Source organism: Trachemys scripta, chromosome 14 (assembly GCF_013100865.1).
Source record: "Trachemys scripta elegans isolate TJP31775 chromosome 14, CAS_Tse_1.0, whole genome shotgun sequence".
In the NCBI taxonomy this organism is placed as follows: Eukaryota; Metazoa; Chordata; order Testudines; family Emydidae; genus Trachemys; species Trachemys scripta.
In genome coordinates, this window is record NC_048311.1 from 12186527 (window position 1) to 12208656 (window position 22130).

A 22130-nucleotide genomic window follows, 5' to 3' on the forward strand; every position below is an offset into this window, starting at 1 on the left:
TCTCCTGTGGCACATGCATCTGAACTGAAAAGAAAATGGCAGCTGCCTCCTGAAGACAATGGATTCCTAGAACTGTAAAGGAGTGTTACACAGAAAACAAAGTAGCAACAAGTACATACCCAAGCTTGGACCTCAGCCCTCTCTGTCTGGATGCCCTGTAGCTTCAAGCTACCACATATGTGAGCTAAGAAACTTCAATGAGAGTCTCTGAGGACTTCAGTTCTCCACCTCTTATCATACACAAGGATAATCATCCTGGCTAGAGCTGGTGTGATGAACATTGGAGATATCTGTATTATATTTTATAAATATTGTATGTATTTCTGCCTCTAGGATTACTATTGTGCTGTCTGGTGCATTCAGGCAAAGAGCTAACTCAATTGTGGGTTGTTTTACACCTCTGCAGTGTTATGACCACAGCATACACCTAGAGAAGTGAGTGAGGTTTGCAGCATAACTACTGGATTTTGTAAAATTGAGAATGATAACAAACATGAACCTCGAAACACAGAGAGAAAACAAGCTGCTCCCTAAGGCAGAGAGGGAGCTTAACTGATTTAAGCTAATTCTTTCCAGACTGATGCTGCTCACACACTTTGATACAGAACCACCTGGGCCTGCAAGGAGCAGGAAACCTCCCCGCCCTTAAAGTGATAGCTTGCAATCCAGGACTGCAGAGTGATTCTCTCTCAATTGCAGGTCTTAGCAAACAAATTCACTGCTGGAAGGCTGCCTCTGACCCTCTTGGAGAGATACATAAATCAGATTGACCAAGTTCAGGGGTCCCAGGACAGGCAAAGGCATTTTGATATGGATCAAAAGACGGTGTTGGAATTCAGTGGGTGAGACACTGACAGAGAATCACACTGAGACCATGGCAGCAGCTGCAGGGGCACCATCTTGCCCAGCTCTAGTGCTGTGGGGTGCCTAGGACAAGTGGACCTACTGAAACTGGAAAAGGTTCAGGTTTAGGTAAGATAATGTGTGTATAGAGCTCTTGTTGTTTTAACCCTTTCATCCCTATGTTCCTATGGATAAATATATACTTTATTTTGAAGAGACTGCATTTTCATACTGCAGAAAGGAAGTCTATGACAGAGTCCAAAACCCAGAGGACACAGCACTGGTGAATATGGGTGCTGTGACTTAGGGACTCAAGTCTAAAAGTGGGATGAATCATGGAATTCGACCCTAAAAGAAATATAGGTGTAGGTCCTAGTCACTTGGAAGGGTGCCCATGGACAGAGGGAATGAATGTTCAACTGTAAAACTCACGCTGGAACCATAACAGCTGGTCAAAAATTTTCCATGGAAAATGGGGCTTTCTACAAACCAAGTTTTTTGGCAAAAAGCATGGGCTTTCTGGAAAATTCTTTTGATTTTTTTTTTTGTAAAACTGAACTGATAACCAGAAAAATGTTGGTTTTTTGGCCCAAACCCCAAATATTTTTATTCCAAAAATCACATTGCAGTGCCTCATGGGAGTTGTAGTTCAGTTGCCTCATTCCCCCATTCTCTATAGGCTGGACTCCCAAGCTGAACTCCACGTTTTATGATGCATGGCAGCCACAACATGGGAATGATGCACTATCTCCCCTCACCAAGAGGGAAAACCATGATGTATCATGGGAAATGTAGGCCAAGTGGGGAGCCCAGCCTAAGGAGGAGAATGGGAACATGAGTACCCAAACTACCACTCCCATGAGGCATCACAGCAGAATTTCAGAATCAAAATATTTCAATTTTAGGCAAAAAGATTGGTGATTGATTTTTTGCTCCAAATTTTTTTCCACAAGGGGGAAAAAAAATTTTCAACCAGCTCTAATTCTGGTAAAGCTGTGTTTCCTACACTTGCAGAAAGCAATGAGAAAGACCAATTTCCTGTGTAGACTGGTAGAGACAGCCTGACATGTTTACAATTTAACTCTGGGTTTCTAGACTACAAAATGAAAGCCTGAACCTTCCATTGCCACAGTTGGGCTGGACTTTGGCTTGCAGAGGAATGGTTAGGAGTTAATTGTGATACAGGAAAGAGTTGTTTAGAGATATGGATGTGACAGTCTGCACTCCTATATTTACCCCTTTTGCAGGACAATGATAAATTTCGTACAAAGTATGCCTTCTGAGGTTTCATTTGAAAACTCGTAATTTGCTGATCATTATAGTCCTGGTAAAATACGTGTGGAAACATTGCATGTAAAGTTATAATATTCCTTTGTATGGTATTACTAAGACATGTTTCAAGTCTGGGAGAGCAGCCACAAACCAGTTTCCCAGAAACGAAAGTCTAGCCAGTGCTTCAGCCAGATGTCAACAAAATCAAATGGACCATCACCCAATTAAGTGGCCAATCTTTGTCAGGAAAGAGGATATGGGCAAAAATCTACTTCTTGACAAAGAAACAGCTGGAGGTTCCCGTTCACACAGACTTGCTGCCTCCTGAACCTCAGCTGGAGATTATTCTCAAACTATAAGAAGGGAGAGCAGACAACCCAAATTCTCTCTCCCTTTCTCTCTACCCATAGCATCAATAACACTTGAAGAACAAAGGAAGCAGCATTGGACTGGGGAGGGATTCTGAATGAAAGAAATTCAGCCAGTAAGACTGCTGAAACATGTGGTGAGAGATTTTTTTCTTTGAATTCACTTAGCTTGTTAAGTTAGGTATTAGTTTTGCTTTATTTTTATTTTCTTGTAACCAATTCTGACTTTTATGCCTCATTACTTGTAGTCACTTAAAATCTCTTTTCTAGTTAATAAATTTGTTTTATTGTTTTATCTAAACCAATGTGTTTGGACTGAAATGTTTGGGAAACTCCATTTGGGATAATAGGATTTCTGCATATCATTTTCTATTAATAAAATCACAGATTTTGTATGAGCTTGTATTGTCCAGGAGAGAGCTGGGCAGTACAAGATGTACATTTCTGGGGAAAGTCTGGGACTGGGAATTTACCGGTGTTGCTCTGCAGTGTAATTCATGAGTGGCTGGCCACAACACTCATACAACGTAACTGGGAGTAACACACATGCTGAAGGCTGTGTGAAAGCAAAGCAGTGTAAAAGGCACTCCAGGATGGAGAACTGAGGGGGGGAAACTGTTCATTGCTCCAGATCATACCCAAGGTAATGCCACACTGGAAAGGATTTTTTCTTACACTAACTTTAGGAGTTTAGGAAAGACCCAATATTCTGTTTGGACAATGGAGGACAAAGTAAAGCTGAGCCCAAAAGATGAATTTAAAATGAAGGCACATTATTATTATTAATATTAAAAACAGGAGACAAGGGAATTCTGCTTTTGTGTCCCAGCCAAGTTCAACAAGGGGGGCTCTTTTAATCAAATGCTGGTGTTTACATTTACAATGCACCTCAAAGGCAGGTGTGTGTATGGGGAGTGTCAATAGGTAAGCTGGTGTTCTGGGAACCATTCCTTCCCAGAGGCACATGACCGTCAGTACAGGAGACAGGGAGATGTGCAGAAAGAAGATGTGTCAGCATTTTATAAATATTCTCTAACTTAAGAGTGAGGGAAAGATGATCTGGCACTGGACTGGATCTCACAAGCCGTGGGTTTAATTCCAGGCTTTGCCAGAGACTCCTTGTGTGGCCTTGGTTTAATTGCTTCACCTCTGTGTGTCTCGTTTCCTCTCTGTAAAGCACGGAGAATATTGACCTAGCTCTCAAGAATATTGTGAAGCTAAATCCATTAGTGTTTGAAAGGACTCAGACAACAGTGAGGAGAGTGCCATAGAAAAGCTTGAGTGAATAAATGGGTAGATGTAGACAAGAAAACATCCATTACAGCTAAATTTCAGGCATTTAGTATCAAACTCTTTTTTATTACAATAAATACTTTTGTTTAGTTCAATGTAAACTGAATTGTAATGGATTGTTTCATCTGGGGAAACCACTGGATGGGGGCTCTTGAGGAAAGTGACCTCCACTCTCTTAAGGGAGGCAGAGAAAGATGAACACGACAGCAGCACATGTGCAGGTCAAGGGGAAAGAGAAGGCAGTGTGGTCTCCCCTCTGACACAGTGCTGCAGAAGGCGCTGCAGGTACTGCTGGGGCACAAGAGGGTGAAATGATCTGTCCTACAGGTACAAGGCCCCATCATAGGAAAAGATTCAGTGATCCAGATGCAGTGTTACCAAGTTAGGCACTTGGGTTTGAAAATATTGGTCCTAAAAGTCACGTATCTAAAGACATATTTAGACACATAGATAAGTGTCTACATTCTCAGAGGTGCTGCACACCCATTTGTGCTAATAGGAGCTGCAGGGGCTTGAGACCTCCTAGTTAGGTGCCTACATTTGAAAACATTGACCACAGTTGCCATTGGCTTCAGTGAGATTTTGAAGATGAGAGCGGTCATGGGCTGGGATTTTAAAAAGCATCTTAAGTGACTTAGTTAACAGGACTAGTGCGCCTTACACTTGACAGGGAAAGTCATGTAGGTGCTTTTGATAATCCCACCCAGGGGCTGTACAGCTCAGTATGGGATGGAGTGGTGCCCAGTGCCAGCACATCACTGACCCTCTGCTCAGCTGGAAAGATGGATTTTTTATTTATTTTAAACATTACTGTGAATGAATCAACAATACCACGAGTGAACTTCACCCACAGAGAAAACACAACCCTGCAATGATAACCATTAGGAGTCATGAGGTGGTCACAGGTTCCAAGGGCACAAGTCATGAAAGTAAACCAGAAATACCAAGTCACCCATAACTAAGAGCAAAGAGAAACAGCCTAGTCTTGAGTCAGTCAAGGATTTTAAACACCACAGCATTTCTGATTAATTAAAAGGTATTTATTCTGCTTGTAAACTCAGTGCAAACAGAGGTTGGCAGCAAAAATATACAGATGACAAATGAAGAGGTGTTTATGAAAGGCAGAGGATTCTGGAAATGTTGATTTCAAATTGAAAGACAGCAGCAGAACCCAGCATGGATGACCAGTGATTATTCACAGCAGTTGACGTGAATACCTTTTCCCTCTCTTAATAACCAATGATTTGCAAATACAGTACCATCACCTGCACTGTATTAATGCCGTAATTTAGGGCATTAAGGAATGCAGTATCTGGCACTTGACGGGATTGTGTTTTTTGGAAAATATATAACCTCAGTATTTTCATGAGCTGTTCAGCCCCAAGAGTATTTTGGGCTTCCTAGTTCATGCACTAAAAGTTTTTAGAAGTTGCACTGTACTTTTCAACTTTTGGTCAAATCATTTATTTTTAATGAGGCAAACAAAATCTCTGCGGAGGCAGGAAATGGCTGTTTCCTGTACAAGTACAAACACCTGTTGGTTTATTTATACTTCAATTTGTTTTTAAAATCAAGCAGCTTATTATTGTACCTCAATTACACATGTAAAATGTAAAAGAATCCCAGATCTGACTGTGACTCAACTCATTAAATGAAGAGCATCTGCCATAAAACCCATTTGTGAGCTCTCAATGAAAATCACCTCAGATTTGTTTTCACTGCTCTGCATTGCAGGGAAAAACAACAGTGTAAGCTGTTTAATCAACAGAAGAGTTGAATATTTACAGGAATATTCTCATCTTCAGGAGTGTAAATCACTATTGGCCAAAATGAGAATATTTTAGACATTTATATTGTGCTATTAAAAATACAGTATTTAATCTAGCAACAGTTAAAGGATCACATGGCTGAGTTTATGATCCAATTAAAGCATGAAGGTCAGTTTGCTCCACAGTCGTCATCAAATAAAGTTCCTGCAAAATGGAAGGCAGAAGTAATTTCAAATGAAAAAGATGCATTCAGATGTGTTGGACGTTCCACATAGTAAGGTTGGAAGTTGAGTAGCAAGCAGGCCAGCACATTTATGTTCCAGTCAGCATGCCCTGTGCAAATCAATTCTCAAGTATAAATGTGTATGTCTGACTACATGCACAGCCTCCCAAAGTCCTAGAATTCAAGACTAAAAGTCTTTAATGGGCCCTATTCTAAAAGGATTTTTAGATTAGGCTGCATAAGAACAGATTTACTAATAGCAATACTTCCAGTGTAACTGAAGAATATGTTTTAAAAGCCTAACTATTTCTCTGTACATAGTTATTTCTATAAAAAGCCAAAAGGTGCATGTACATTGATATCCAGTAGAAAGGGTACATATATTAAAAGCTTAATATTAAAGTGCATTGCCCAATTCAAGAAAACAGTAACACAGTCTCTATGGTATTTGAGATATGCTGACAAATGCCAAAAATATTAAACTGCACGTGGGAAAATATTAAGACAGATACGGTGATTTAGAGCTCTTTAAAAGGCAATTATTTGAGTAGACAATCAGAAATTTCATACAACTCCAAGGCGCACACAATACACAAGAATCAAAGCCTTCAAAAATGTTTCCAGGATGAAGCAAGGGCCATGTGCTGTCAATTAACCACCACATTGTTAAACTTCTGCCTATCATCACATTCAAATACATCACTGGGCAACATAAGGCAGTGATGGCTACCTGCAAAATCTAGGTTCCTATATCCAGGTTTTACCAGCTCTGTTTGGCTTGGTGAACCTGAAATCCTATTCTTGTGGAAGAACTATAAAATGAATGTTTGGCTCCTGATTGTTTGATAAGTCATGTGATAATTCAGCTGTTTTCTATCGCTTAACTCAATAGGGATCAACAGTAGGGAACTCTGGAATCATCGTTAATACACCTCTACCTGATATAACACTGTCCTCGGGAGCCAAAAAATCTTACCGCGTTATAGGTGAAACCACATTATATCGAACTTGCTTTGATCCGCCGGAGTGCGCAGAATCGTCCCCCCGGCGCACCGCTTTAACGCGTTATATCCGAATTCGTGTTATATCGGGTCACGTTATATCGGGGTAGAGGTGTAATTAGATTGCATATGCAAACAACAGCAACATGTTTGGCTCAGAAGTCAATTACAGATGTTTTTTAATTCATCCTATGTCCAATCAAATCACACATACAAAGTTCTGTTACCTGGCTGGCTGGATCACATGACTATACTTTTTCACTAGCCATCTAACATTATCTCCCCGGTAGACTGCTGTCCCAAATAGAAGGGAGTAGTTTTAGATACTAGAGTGATCGTCACTATAAACACCCTAGAGGAAGGAAGTTAGAATAGATGGAGAAAGCAAATTGTTATACTAGAAATCCACAGCCATAGCAGAAACATTTCTAAATATTACAGATGAAGATATTAAGATTAAATTTGTAAAGGTGCCTCAATCTAGCCTCTATTTTTGGGTTAAAAACTATTAGCATTTTAGGCGTTTCTTTACCTAATTTGTATGCATCATTGACTTTGGGCACAATAACAGTATTTGTATTACAGTAGTGTCCAGAGGTCCCAATGAGGAATGAGGCCAGTTAAGCTAAGCAGTGTACACACACATAGGAAGACTTAGTCTCAGCCCCTGAACAAATAGAAACTGGGTTGAGGCTTCTTTAAAAATGTGTCCATTTGAATGAATGTAGCAATATCTACTGTACGCTGTATTCATGGTAAAGTAATATGGAAAGTCTTAGTGGTGTTTGAGAGAGTGCACATGATGCCTGAAAGGCAGCATATTCCATGATAAAAGAGGACAGATTCAGGAGAGCTCCAGTTTTTAAGTTTTGGATCATGCAAATATTCCTATTTGTAATATAACATTGCTGAAAATATCTACAAAAACAACAAGGAGTCTGGTGCCACCTTAAAGACTAACAGATTTATTTGGGCATAAGCTTTCATGGTAAAAACCAACCTGCATCCAAAGAAGTGAGGTTTTTACCCACAAAAGCTTATGCCCAAATAAATCTGTTAGTCTTTAAGGTGCCACCAGACTCCTTGTTGTTTTTGTAGATACAGACTAACACGGCTACCCCCTGATACTGAAAATATCTGACATTCTTGTGAAGTTACAGCTAACTGGAGCCACCCTAAGGAAATGGACTAGAAGAGATGTATTTGTTACAAGCAGAGCTGGGGAAAGTGTTCATTACAAAACCTGAAATCCTTTCTAGAAACTCACCTGGCTTTATATTTCATTACAAACTCCAGAGTGAAAAAAGCTTTGTGGAAAGGTTTGCTGAGTCCAATGAATCTTTTTGGAGCACCCAGGACAATCCTTACAATTCTGAATCAAAGGCATGAAAAATTTACAATTTCACCTGAGTTTTGCTTTGAGATTGTAGTTCTGTTGGAACCTGCAACTGTAAGGAAATCTCAAAGAATGTGAACCACACATGAATAGAAACTAAGGGAAAAGTCTGCAACGTCACACTGTGAAATGAAGCCACCCTGCTGCACACAGCTCTGGTTACAATGCTTGTATAGGACACAGATGAAAAAGCTAGAACCTAGAATGTTGTAGAAGGTAGTTTTCTTAGGATTCAGTGATAAAAATCAAAATGTAAGATGAAGCAACCAGTTATTTAAATTCTGGCTATTTGAATCAGAGTTGTGTAGTGTTCTGCAGCGTTTAAAGATTAGTTATGGTCAGCAAAGTGACTATGTTGGCACTTTCTCACACAACCAATCTGCTAATTTTAGTGACTGAGGCCTTGCCTACTAAAAATCAATCTAATCTGCTCTTAAAACCTCAAAAAACAGGGATTCCATAATCTCCCTTGGAAGACTATTCCAGTGCTTAACTATGCTTATAGTTAGAATTTTTTTCTTAATATCTAACCTAAATCTCCCTTGGTGCAGATTAGGCCCATTACTTCCTGTCCTACCTTCAGTTGCCATGGAGAACAATTGTTCACCATCCTTTTTATAACAACCTTTTACATATTTGAAGACTTATCAGGTCTCCACAGCCCCCGCCCTCAAGTCTTCTTTTCTCAAGACTAAACACATCCAGTTTTTTTAACCTTTCCCAATACGTCAGGTTGTCTAAATATTTTATCATTTTTGTTGCTCTCCTCTGTACTCTTTCTAATTTGTCCACATCTTTCTTAAAGTGTGGTGCCCCGAACTGGACATAGTACTCCAAGTGAGGCCTCTCCAGTGCCAAGTAGATCACAACAATTAGCTCCCATATCTTACATACAACACTCCTGTTAATACTGTAAATAATAATAAATGATAGTGCAACAGGAAAACATCCATGCAGGAATTTCATTAAAAATTTGGGGCTATTAGTAAGTGATCTAAGTACATGTTGTTGATGTGGGTGTATTTCTAAATCCACTAAGCATAGCCATTCATCACTTATTTTACAAGAGACTGAATACCTACTCTACACAATGGCAGTTTAGTTGATATGGGGTTGTTGTTTTTTCAGTCCTAATAGCATTAAAAGCCTTGACAAGATTCATAGTTGTTAAAAGAATGCTAGGGATATGACAGAAACCAACTAAAGCAAATGTAATTACAGCTAGAAAAAACAACTAAAAGGAGTTAAGTGAATGTCAAGGACAATTAAATTTTGCCCCTTGCTCTGCTGGGTAGAAGGGCCTGGGAATGCTGTTGAACCAGCAAGTTGAGCCTCTAAAGGGCAGGAGAATCACCTATTATTCTGCAAACAGCCCCTCACTTTTCATTGCTGGGGCTGAGAGTACTGCAGAGATAGAGACAGCCTCAAGCAGAGAAAGGGGTGAGGAAGTGTCTACACAAGGGTGTTGCACAGATTTAAGTAGAAACAGACGTAGTTAAGGTCTGTTGTAGAAGAGCACTGAGTCAGTTTCACTTCCAGATTTTTTGTGCTGTAAAATCTAGAGTTTCAACCACTGAAGGGGACTGTTTCTGATTAAAAAAACCTGTTTTCACTGGACTTTAAAAATGTACATTTCCATTGGTCTGAGGTTTTACAAAAGCATGTTTTTACTAAATTTGGGGCCAAATTTAAGTTTTCTCACTTTTCTAAACATCCCCACATATCAGAGTGTTTAACAGCCACTGTCCCTTTAAATACTGCATTTACAACTTCTTTATTTTACTTATGGTTGCTGTCAGATACCTTTTAACTTTTTAAAAATAAGTAATTAGTGCTAAACCAGCTTGTTTGGTTTGAATTCCTATGAGACAGTAACATTTTTTTTCCCTTCTGATGAACAAGATAAAAATAAGTTTTATAGCTGTTTTTGGCACTAGGACAATTCTCTATATAAAGCATTTCAAGTAGAGTATACTGCAAGGCAAAGTGGATTTGTGCCAGCAAGTTGAAGGCAGCTTGTTGGGCTGAAATGATCTGACACGCAGATCAGTTGTTACTGATGTGTAATTAGCAATAAAATACCATTCAATGGTATCCCCTTTCCTTGCTGGTCACTTCTGTACCACTTCCTACTGAATTAGAAAGGTGTTAGGTCAAGCATTCATTAAGCCAAGTGCATATTATTTTATTTACAGCTCTTTTATAAGCCCTGCTTCTATTGCATGTTAAATGTGCCAAAATATTTAGTTTGCTTGCCTAGCTACCACTCTCATGGTTTGTAAAACTTTAAGCCTGAACTAGCAAACTATATCTGAACACCCACTAAGTATTAAACCCCATTCCTCTGAAAAGGAAGGATGTAAACTTTTGAAAGATGATATAACTTAGAGAATTTTTTCACTTGACCCTACACTGGCACTACACTCAACCTTAGCCTGAAGGGCAAAAAGACTTACGGCCCATTTTTAATGAGGTCTAATATGGACCTTTTGGTGAGGTCAGCCAAATCATTTTTATTTTGTAAGTGCCTATGAAGAAACTATGCTGGAATTTACATGCTTTTGAGATTATAATTGGACAAATCTCAGGGACTCTTTAAAGTTACTCGTTTACCAGCCCCTGAGAACTGCAGATATATTCCTGTCCAAATGCACTGCATAGTGTATTCTAAAAATACAGGTTGCCGAAACTTACCCCAATCAAAGGGGCGTAAAAAGTGCCATGTTTAACTTGCACAAAATAAAACAGGTAGCAGCTATCTTTTGAAAGATATAAAAGATGGTGCTCTATCCATCTCTATCCTTAATATGGAGATGCAGTCTGCACAGAGCCCAGGTAGAGGAAGGATAGCACTGTGGTTATAGCAGTGTGCTGGGACTTCGGAGAGCTGGATTCAGCTCCACCACAAACACCTTGTGTGACCTTGGGCAAGTCAGTCCATCTTTCTGTGCAGATGATGCTACTTCCCAACCTTACAAGGATGATTTACTAAGGTTTGTAATACTCCAGTGATGGGGACTATATGGGTGGGATTTTCAAAAGCACTCAGCCTGGGCCTAACTGTGCTCCCACAGAAGTCAATGATCCTACTGATTTAAATGGGAGCAGTTCAGTCAAGTGCTAAGCACTTTTGTGAATACCATGCTACAAGTATACACATAGATCACCAGCATTACTGCATATTGATCCAAGCAGAGGCTACTCAGATCAAGATGAAATAGATGGTCCTCAGAGGCCCAAGGACACATTATATTAAAGATAAGCCACATGATGCTTTGTTGAATTCAGTGAGCCAACATTTGGGAGTGTACTCCAGCCATCCTTTTTAAAAATACTGACTATAAGAAAGCCCAGTTATTTGTCAACATTGTCTTCACAGCCACCTCAACAATTACACCCCTAGCTAAATAACAACCATAAATACCTAGCTCTTTAATCCATAGACCTCAAAGCCCTTTACAAAGGAGGTCAGTATCATTTACAGATGGGGAAAACTGAAGTGCAGGAAGGGAAAGTGACTTTTCCAAAGTCATCCAGCAGACCAGTGGCAGAGGAAGCCAAGTCTTCTGAGACCATCTGGTGCTCTATCCACTAGACTACACTGCCATCATAAACATGTGCAGTCTATGGCTATGTCTACACTATGGACGTTATGCCAACAGAGCTCTTAGTGTAGATGCCGCCTATGCCAACAAAAGGGGGTTTTCTGAGCATGTAGGGACAACACTTCCCCTAACATATTAGCTAGATCAATGGAAGCACTTCTGGTGACATAGCTGCATCCACACTAGGGGTTGTGCCACCAGAACTATGTTTTTTCACACCCCTGACTGACACAGCTATGCCAATATTATTTTTCACTGCTGACCAAGCCTATAGCAAGACTGATTTTAGAGGTCAAACTAAAGCCAACACGGTGTTTCTTTCATTAATAATCCTTGTTTGTTGAAGACTGAGCCTGGGAAGGATGGTTCCTTACTGACTTTAGTGCACTGTAAATATTTTTTTTTTAAATTGATTCGACTGTGCTAAGGTACAGCTCCCAATGTCAGCAGCTATAGCTCTGAGAAATGTGCATCAAAATTCTGCCTTTGGATTAAAAACTTAACTGCATTTATTTTAGCAAATGCACATCTCAAAAGGCCTTCCACTTGGATTTGGGAAACATAATGATTAAGTTAAAAAATGCTACAAATATTTACTATAAATTAATCTTAAGAAAATAAAAGATTTATAAAACATGGTCTTTATACACAGCTTTCCAGGCAAGTATGTACACTGTATATTCCACCACTTAGGAATTATTAGTCATTCCTGGGCATTTCTTTCCCTCCTGCCTAATAATTTTACCTTTGTACTCTGAATTTGTTCTACTGCAGAATAGCTGATCAAATATGATTATGTTACCAATTCCTACTGAAGTTCTCATCTTTCATAGCTTTCACTAGCCAGTCCCTTTCCTTCTCCTCGTCAGAGTCACTCTCATCACTAGGATCTGCAGCCAGGAGACGAGAATAATTAATTTTTTTCTGCCGAGGCAACTTAGACTGGACAATCAGGAACAAGATTAACCACAGTGCCAAACTTATAGAGCATGCCCTGTACAGAACTGCCAAGCCAAAGTTGCTCACAACAAATCCTCCTGCAAAGCTTCCCAGGCTAGCTCCACAACCATATGAGAGGCCCTGGAGGACGATGTGCAGAGCTCTCTCTGTCCCAGGACTGGCTACATCGTCAACCAACATATTAACTGCCCACCATAAGGCACCGTTGCTGAAGGCACACAACATCTGAATAGGCAGTACTGACCACGCATTCCATAGGAACGAATAGTACAGAAGCTGTGCTGAAAGGCAGCTTAAACTCAGTGCAACAGTACCACTACTTGAAAGAGCCCTTAGTAACTTGCTTTTGAAGATATAAAGCAGAATTTCAGCAATCAGTCCGATAGCCACCGAGAGACCCATGTATAATTCACTGCTGCCTCGGTCCTGCATTTGCCAGAAGAGAAAATTCTGCACAGTAGATCCAATGACTCCTGTAAGGAAGACGGTGACAGCAGAGAGAATTGTTCGGCCATCACTTCCAATGAGGTTCAGAGCTTTGACAGTTTTGTTCAGATGCTCTGTTTTCTTGGAAACATGGATAGGAAGAAAGACACTGATGAGCAATGTGAGTGTGATCAGTACAGCATAGCCATAGAAGTGCACAGCGAGACGAGAGATTTTAGCACTGAGGAAGCAGTTCAACTGATCTACAAATATGGTGATACTGCAGGCTCCTCCAGATGCACCCAAATAACTCCAAATCCAAAGCTTCCCATATCGGTCAGTTGCATCAACAAAGTCAAGATATTCATAAAGACTGTCATCAACCATCCATTCAAGAGGTGCAGCCAACAGCTCCCAAAACACAACAGCACCTAGCACCATGAGAAAAATCTGGTGCTCACGGTCAAGAAAGTTAATATCTTGTAAGAACTCAAAGTTGACATCCCGAACTTTCTCCCAGTGACTCGACAGATTTTCAAAAACATAAGAAGCTCGACCAGCAGGGTGATTGTTTGTTTGAAGTAAAGAAAATTCAGTACTTCCACCAACAGAAAGTTTTTTCTCAGGATTACTATTCACATTCAACAGCCCAGCCTCTGGAATTTTGGTTTCCTTCTCAAGCCTATGGATTGGTGTTTCATTTGAATTGAGTGTCTCAAGTTCTTGTATCATCTGGTTAATTGCATTCACTGAAGAAACTATCTTGGCAGAAGACCTATTATTGTAATGGTCTGCAGTTATACCCACTTCACCAGTTAGTTTACCATTCTTCTTCTGTGCATCTGTAAAGAAGGTAAACAATTCTTGGAAAGCTGAACTCGGTAGCGGTGGCTTTCCACTTGTCACCAAAACATTTGTAGCTGTTCTTAGCGTTTCTGCAGACACCATTTCTTTATTGGTAACAGTACTAGGATTTACAGCACTCAAATTGTTTAGACTCATGTCAGGGACCTCTACTGCATTCAGCAAGCTATTTGATTGCTGGCTTATATTACAATATTTGTACATGACATCCTTGCTCAAAGGTGGGACAAGTGTAAGCAGCAAACCGGTTCCCACTGAACACAGCAATGATCCAGTAATGAGAACTTTCCTTTTACTGTGGCTCTTTGCAAAGTAGGAGCATAGTGGTGCCCAGAGAGATGATATTAAGTGCTTAATTCCAATGATAATACCTACTAAAGGGGCAGTCAACCCCAGTTGCCGGAAGTAAAGAGTTAAAAATGGAATCACACAGGCGTTTCCTGCACTGTAAAGAAAATGGAAGAGGCTGGCAACAGCCAGCGCTTTGTTAACATCCCACTGTTTATTTGTACTCATGGCTTCAGTTGCATGCTTTCCAAAAGGGACCTGAAAATAAATAAGACAAAAACAAACCCTTTTTGAGTATTTCATAAATAACAGGTAAGAAGTTAGAAGAGAAACAGACTTTTCAGAAAGTGTCAAATATTTCACTACTTATAAGCCTGGCAGTTCAAATGCCAAGCTCCGAATGTTTACATTGAAAAGTTTAAAAATGAAGTGCGCTCACAAAAAGCGATTAGACTCAGACTTTAAAGTCAGAAGAGACCATCGTGATCATCTAGCTCTAGGGTGACCAGACAGCTAGTGTGAAAAATAGGGACGGGGGTGGGAGGTAATAGGAGTCTATATAAGAAAAAGAACCAAAAATCGGGACTGTCCCTATAAAATTGGGAAATCTGGTCCCCCTATCTAGCTCTAATCTGACCTCCTGCACATTGCAGGCCACAGAACCTCCCCTCTCCCCTACTTAATAGACCCCTAGCCTCTGGCTGAGTTACTGAAGTCCTCAAATCATAATTTAAAGACTTCAAGTTACAGACATTAGAGATATTAGTCCAAATGAAAAGGCTGAACATAAGAATGGTCATACTGGGTCCATCTAGCCCAGTATCCTGTCTTCCAACAGTGGCCAATGCCAGGTGCTTCAGAGGTGAACAAATAGAACAGGCAATCATCAGGTGATCCATCCCCTTGTCCACTCCTTGCTTCTGGCAGTCAGAGGCTAGGAACACCCAGAGCATGGGGCTGTATCCCCGACCATCTTATCAAATAGTTGGGCCCCACCAAATCCACAGCTGTGAAAAATGAGTCACGGACCGTGAAATCAAATCTCTTCCGTAAAATCTAGCTATTGGAGGGGAGGAGCAGGGGGCACCCCAGCCGGGGACTCCTACCAGGCTCTAGCTGCTAGTCTCAGCAGGGCTGGGGAGGGACAGGATTTCCTCTTCCCTGCACAGCCGCTTTCGGGGGGGGAGATCAGACCCAGCTCTGGGTACCTCCCGCAGCTGCAGGAAGCTCCGTGGTGAGATGCAGAAGTGAGGGTGGCAATCCAGTGATCCACCCCCACAACAGCTTTGCAACCCTCTATGGCCCCCTTTGGGGTCAGGACCCCCATGGTTACAACACAGTGGAATTTCAGATGTAAATATCTGAAACTATAAAATTGACTAATTTTAAAATCCTATGACAATGAAATTGACCAAAATGGACCTTGAAATTGGTAGCGCCCTAATAATAGCCATTGATGGACCTGTCCTCCATGATTTTATCTAATTATTTTTTGAACACCATTGTATTTTTGGCCTTCTCAACCTCCCCTGGCAATGAGTTTCACTGGTTGACTGTGCATTGTGTGAAGAAGAAACTACTTTTGTTAGTTAGTTATAAACCTGCTGCCTATTAATTTCATTGGGTGACTCCTGGTCCTTGTGGTATGTGAAAGAGTAAATAACACTTCCTTATTCACTTTCTCCACATCATTCATGATTTTATAAACCTCTATCATATCTCCCCTTAGTTGTCTCTTTTCCAAGTTGAAAGTCCCAGTCTTTTTAATCTTTCCATATTTGGAAGCTGTTCCATACACTTAAATCATTTCTGTTGCCCTTCTCTGTACCTTTTCCAATTCTAACAAAACAGCACAAAGTTCAGGTGCTGTTCCCATTCCTCAGTTTATTGTAATAGAGATAAAAGACACTTAAGAAATGTTATCACCATATCTAGTATTTGTGATCTAGCCAGTTTTGCAGCTACACTTTTGAAAAACTCCACTAACTGTACTTTGTTCTACATCAATGAGGAGGAAAATCATCTCAAATTCATTGTATTTTGTGCCAGAAGCACTTTTCAAACTGTTTATAGATTTATGATACCTGGCGCTCCATGTAAACTCAAATTTCCTTTAACAAATCCTCACTGTACACTGTCTTGAATTTTCCTAAAAAAGGAGACAACATATTTCTGTAGCTCTGCTGGGGATTAGATGCATCTGGAAATGTTTTAAAGTCTCCACACCCAGCAGCTAGTAGGGCAGAATGATACTATAGAAGGAAGTATACTTAGATTTCAGAGTACAGAGGATTATTAATATAGTATTTACTATTTTTTTTTTAACAGTGGCAGCTTGAAGGTTTCCAAGGCAAAATGGTAAATGAATGGCACAAAGACTCTGTACTGGTAAGTGATAAGAATGCATGTGAGTAAGCAACTTACACAATATTTCTATGGTGCTGGGATCAGGAAGCAGAGTGTGTGTGACAGAGTCTGAACCTGGTGACACTTACATCACTGTGAATCAGAAATAATTCCATTAATCAAAGAGTTATACAGTTGTGTGCACAAGAGAGACCAGACTCAGGCCCAGATGTACTCCAAGACTATTGCTGCTGGATACTGGGAACACAAATCCCTAATCGGTTTCCTGTTCTAAGGAGAATTATACAGGGATACGGCACACAGGTAAGCACTGGACCAAGGTTCCCTAGGGAGGCTGGGGAATCTCTGGAGGTTTCTAAGAACAGGTTGGACAAACACCATCAGGGATGGTCCAATGTCACTAGGCCCTGCTCGGCGTGGGGGGCTAGACTAGACAACCTCTCAAGACCCCTTCCAGCCCCCCATTTCAGGTTGTGAGATGCTGTGTGATGGCAGCTCTTCCCCACAGGTCAGGGCAGGGCAGGGCACGTGGCTGCCCCCCATGTCCCTGCTCTGCAGGGACAAATGCCCATCGTCAGCCCGGCCACTGGGCCACGAGGTCGCCAGGGAGAGCCCCGCCAGCCAGCCAGGCCCTGCAGGGCCCTGCTCTGGGCTAGGAGCAGGGGGCTCTGCCAGGCCCCACGGGAGGGGCGACTACCTGGGTGGGGTTGGGACTGGGGGATTCCCCCCACGGCTCCTCATCCCTGGGCGACCTCCCCTCCCGGCGGGCAGCCACCTAGAGAGCAGCCCCCCACCCCCGCTCCTGTACCTGAGGATTGGGGCCAGCTCCTCACGCGCTGCGCCGTACGGGCTCACCCCGGCTGCGCACGCGTCACCTGCGCGGGCGTGGCCCCGCCTCCTGCACCTGCGGAGGGCGGGCCCTCGCTCGCGCCCCTCCCGACACCTACCCAGGGGGGCCGGGCCCGGCTGCCGCCCGACCCCACGGACAACGCGCGGCGGCCTTGGCAGCGAGGGGGCTGCTGCTAGGAGACGGCAGGCGACCATCGAGCTGCACGGCTCCCGCGGGCTGGAGGGGCCGGCAGCGTGAGGGGCACGGGAGAGCGCAGCGCCCCCTGCTGGAGGGGAGAGCGAACTGCAGCCCCCCCCCCCCTTGTGCCTTCCCCCCCCCCCCCCCCCCCTCCCCCCCCAAGCCCTTCCCCCCTCACACCACCCTTCCCCTTCCCTTCCCCCACAGGACCTTCCCCCCCCTCACATCACCCCTCCCCCACAGGACCTTCCCCTCCCCATCACATCGCCCCTTCCCTTCCCCTCCTCCACAGGCCTTCCCCCCTCACACCACCCCTCCCCCTTCCCCCATAGGACCTTCCCCTCCCCATCACATCGCCCCTTCCCCTCCTCCACAGGCCTTCCCCCTTTCACCAAAGGACCTTCCCTTCCTTATCACAGTGCCCCCCCCTTTCCTTTTCCTCCCCCACAGGACCTTCCCCTCCCCATCACATCATCCCTTCATCCACAGCCCTTCCCCTCCCATCTCACACCTCCCCGCCCTTCCCTCAGTCCAGCTGGGGCCTGGTGCAGAAGGAGGTGTTGCAGGCCATCATCACCCCCACCCCAAGCCAGCTCAGAGGACGGTGTTTGCCCCTCTCTCGGCTGGGTCACCTGTGTGTCCCGTGGCTGGGGGGAGGTGCTGGAAGGGGCAAGCACCAAGGGCAGGAGTGGTGCCACAGGCAGGCCAGTAGTGGCTTTAACCCCCTTTGAACTGGGACTGTCCCACTGGCTTCAAGCAGGGGCAAGGCCAGGAGCTAGCCTGGCCTATGCTGAGGGATGACAGGGAACCATACCAAACTCAGGGGAGAGCAGCAGGTACCCACCTCTGGGGTATGGCAGGGTAGCCTGAGTGATGATAGGCCCAGCGGTCACTTGCAACCTTTTTGTGGGGTCAGCGGGTGGCCCCCCCTCCAGGGGCGGAGATGACAGGCTCACCAATGCAGCGTGGCCAGTGCTAAAAGTGGGATGCCTGTCAAAATCTAGGAGCAGCAGTTTTGGTAAGATAGTGCTTACAGTGCAACCTTCAGCAACCTGGCTCAGTTAAAAAATATTTTTTTGCTGGGTTTGTCACCCTTTGTGCCTCTTCCCTCCCATTCTACACACATATTAAGCACTGAGCGTGGCCTCTTCAGAGACAGCAGCTTTGTGTATTCCACAGACACAACAGGTCCCAACACTCACTGAGACCTTATGATCCATACTATATGTTTAATAAATGAGGGTAACCCATAAGTGACAGCACGCAGACCATCGCATGCAAGGACCCACTGTCTCTGCATGGATCAGCATGTATTCTTGAAAAAAGAAGAACAGGAGTACTTGTGGCACCTTAGAGACTAACAAATTTATTAGAGCATAAGCTTTCGTGGACTACAGCCCACTTCTTCGGATGCATATAGAATGCTAGTGCTGGTAGGGAGGATTCTGTGGGTTAGTATGCTGTTCAGAGGTATGTTGGAAATATTCTTTGAGTTGGAGACGTCGAAAGTAGGATTCTAGGTCACCGCAGAACTGTATCATATTCATGGGTCTGGAGGGACAAAAGGAGAGGCCCCGAGATAGGACAGACTCTTCTGCTGGGCTAAGAGTATAGCTGGAAAGATTAACAATATTGCTGGGTGGGTTAAGGGAACTACTGTTGTGGCTGCTTGTGGCATGTAGCAGTTTAGATAGTTTAGTGTCCTTTTTCCTTTGTAGAGAGGCAAAGTTTGTCTTGTAAATGGCTTGTAGAGAGGCAAAGTTTGTCTTGTAAATGGCATTCTATATGCATCCGAAGAAGTGGGCTGTAGTCCACGAAAGCTTATGCTCTAATAAATTTGTTAGTCTCTAAGGTGCCACAAGTACTCCTGTTCTTCTTTTTGCGGATACAGACTAACACGGCTGTTACTCTGAAACCATGTATTCTTGCATAGTGGGACCTCTAGCGGCTGCAGATTCTACTTCTGGGTTAAAGAGGAGGGGCGTCTCTGTAGGGCCCTTTCTACAACTTTGTCGACTATAGGTTAGCCACCCCTACAATAGACAAACCCATCATGTTAGACAAGCAGCGCTGGGGAGAGACCCTGCTACTCTTACTTATTTACCTGCTTATCTTTTGATCTCTCCATTTTCCCATTGCTAGGATTAGCGCTCCTAAATTGTATTCTTGTTTAGCAGCACATGTCCAAAAACTGGGATTCTAGTGCCATTAGGCTCTCTTTGGTTTGGGAACATTTTATCTAGAGCTGGTCAAAATTTTTCATTTAGAAAATGAACTTTTTTTTGCTTTTTAATTTTTTCATTTAAGATGAAAAGTTGATTTTCAAAAACAAAATTGAAGCTGAATTTTTGAACAATACTTATAATTTTCTGACCAGCTTTTTTCACCCTTTTGGAGGCTGTATTTGGCTGGCTTGCTGGATAAGGCCCAGGACTGGTTAGAAAACTAGGTGGCCTTTGGCAAGTCACTTAATCTTTCTGTGCCTCAGTTTCCTGAACTGTATAAATGGGGATAATGACACTTATTCAACACAGTTAAACACATTAAGATCTTATTTGAGGTAGTGCAAATAGTGATGCCTATAGTTAAAGGTGGTTTGACGCATTTGATTATAAAACCTGTTTTCTGTCGCTTATAACTTTGCCCAACCTTAACCATTTAGCTGAAATTGTGAGCTGACTTTTTCCATGCTAGCTGTCTGTCTAAGACTGAAGATTTTTTGGAAATTTTTAGCAAAAATAGTTCACCTATTTCTCAGAAAGAATTTAGGGGAAAATATTATTTTGCCCATGTTGAAAAATTCTGAAAACTGTTTTGTTGAGAAATCCTAGTGCTTCTATTCTTTGGAGCAGGGAGTTGGAATTTGTCCAGAGGGTCACCTTGGTGTCAGGGATGTTCCTTTTGCTGTCCACCTGAAAAAATGCCCAAGGTCGGCAAGACACACACATGCACAAGCATGTTCCAATAAGCAATTTTTTTTTACTTTGGAACTTGGACTGAGTTGCATATGCTGTGCGTGTTCAGGTCAAGGCCAAAAAGCCCTAAACCCCCACATTTTATATGTCGTGTGAATATGAACAATACTACTCTGCTAGATCCTACAAGCCTGATTCTGGTCTCACATTATTTTTACACCAGAATAAGTAAATGACGTTACTTCTGATTTATGCCGTTATGAGAGGAGAATCAGGATTTATATTCCCCCTCCCACACACCTTTTCACAAAACCATTGTAAAGTTCCAACACCCCCAGGTTTGCTTTAGGTTCTATACTAGTCCTCTCCTCCACAGTGACTGAAATGCTTTGACACAGATATGTCTGCTGTACACAGCAATCACAAATGGAGATTGCTGGACAGAACACAGAGTTTATCAGCTATAGGCCAGAGATTCTGATCCTATAACAAGGCAGACTGGGCTTTGATCTTACCTGACTCCCTGAAAATTTCTCACACTCTCAATCTCCTCCCCGCCTGGATGAGGATAAAAAAACCCCACAAAAGCAAGTATTGCCTTGGCCAACAGAGGGTAATTCTGAAGTCTAATTAAATATTTGGCATAGGATAATTGTGGAAATCATGTCACAGGTTAGCTGGATGTGCAGCAAACTTCTTTCAGCTTGAAGGTGTGGGTGGTGGGCTTCCATCAGAGCCACTTACCCCTCTACACACTGATTCATGACTCACCCCCACATCCCCACACAGTGTTTGCAATGTAAAGAAATCTCAGATAAATGGAATTATAATACATTTCACCCAAAGACACTTGTATCTTTTTTTTTTTTATTTGAGAGAATGTATTTGCAAAACTGGAAAATACTTTTCATATAGGAGCCTTATTTTTGCTACTATACGCTGCGTATTAAGAAAGTGATCTTGCATTTTTACAGTGCTTTCCATCCAATTGGACCCCTAAGTGCTTTGCATATTGTGCTGTTTATACAAAACTGTATTTACAAGAGTAACTTTATCCGCTGTTGAAATGCAGCTACCTCTAGGATAGAATTTCAGCTACTGTTAAAAAGCACAAAACAACACAATCTAGCTGTTTAAGACAGGAAACAAGGAATAGCCTATCCAATTGAAATTACAGAGGGAATTAAGACAGACAGAATATGGCTACTCCAAACTGAAATTTGACCAGCATCCCAGGTTTAGTGCTATGGAATTTTCAGTTACCACAAAGAGTCACAGAACAGCATTCTGTAACAGCTTGCCCGTGTTTTGAACCAGCACTGACTCAGAGGGAAGTACCTGTCACCTTAAAAAGAAGAACCACAAAAATCACATGCCATCCCTCATCATTGACTTGCAGCTTAGAACCCAGCAGAACATCAGAATTGATTGAGTTGGAAATGAGGCGGTGGTGGCATTACACTTTCACTCATTTTGAGAGACCATGATTATCTTCTGTTCTCTTTAGGGTCTT

General features: G+C 42.4%; 2 protein-coding genes across 8 annotated transcripts in view; both read right to left on the reverse strand.

Moving 5' to 3' along the window:
* The window catches only part of LOC117887331 (bMERB domain-containing protein 1-like), an 82657-nt gene extending 64933 nt beyond the window's left edge, over positions 1–17724 (reverse strand). For 3 of the 5 annotated variants that reach the window (XR_004648163.1, XM_034789837.1, XM_034789836.1), the window contains exon 1: positions 17623–17724. Coding sequence is in view for 2 of the 5 variants with exons in the window: in XM_034789837.1 (XP_034645728.1) it covers positions 17623–17719 (97 nt within the window). In the remaining 3 variants the exon portion in view is untranslated. Of the gene's footprint in view, positions 1–16732; positions 16805–17483; positions 17568–17622 lie in introns of those variants that run through there. The other 2 variants (XM_034789839.1, XM_034789840.1) reach the window with 2 other exon arrangements.
* On the reverse strand, positions 11895–17709 carry MFSD6L (major facilitator superfamily domain containing 6 like). 3 transcript variants are annotated; one of them, XM_034789832.1, is made up of 3 exons: positions 17484–17543; positions 16733–16807; positions 11895–14566 (listed from the first exon to the last, which is right to left on the reverse strand). In XM_034789832.1, the coding sequence occupies exon 3, from the start codon at positions 14534–14536 to the stop codon at positions 12569–12571; it is 1968 nt and encodes a 655-aa protein (XP_034645723.1). In that variant the 5' UTR covers positions 14537–14566; positions 16733–16807; positions 17484–17543; the 3' UTR covers positions 11895–12568. The 3 variants fall into 3 exon arrangements, with proteins under 3 accessions (XP_034645723.1, XP_034645725.1, XP_034645724.1); XM_034789834.1 differs by lacking the exons at positions 16733–16807; positions 17484–17543 and adding an exon at positions 17623–17709; XM_034789833.1 differs by lacking the exon at positions 16733–16807 and having other exon boundaries at positions 17484–17606.
* Positions 17725–22130: the final 4406 nt, after the last annotated feature.

Excerpts from the sequence above, each read along its gene's own strand:
- MFSD6L (XM_034789834.1), bottom strand. The coding sequence starts at position 14,536 with ATGAGTACAAATAAACAGTGGGATGTTAACAAAGCGCTGGCTGTTGCC.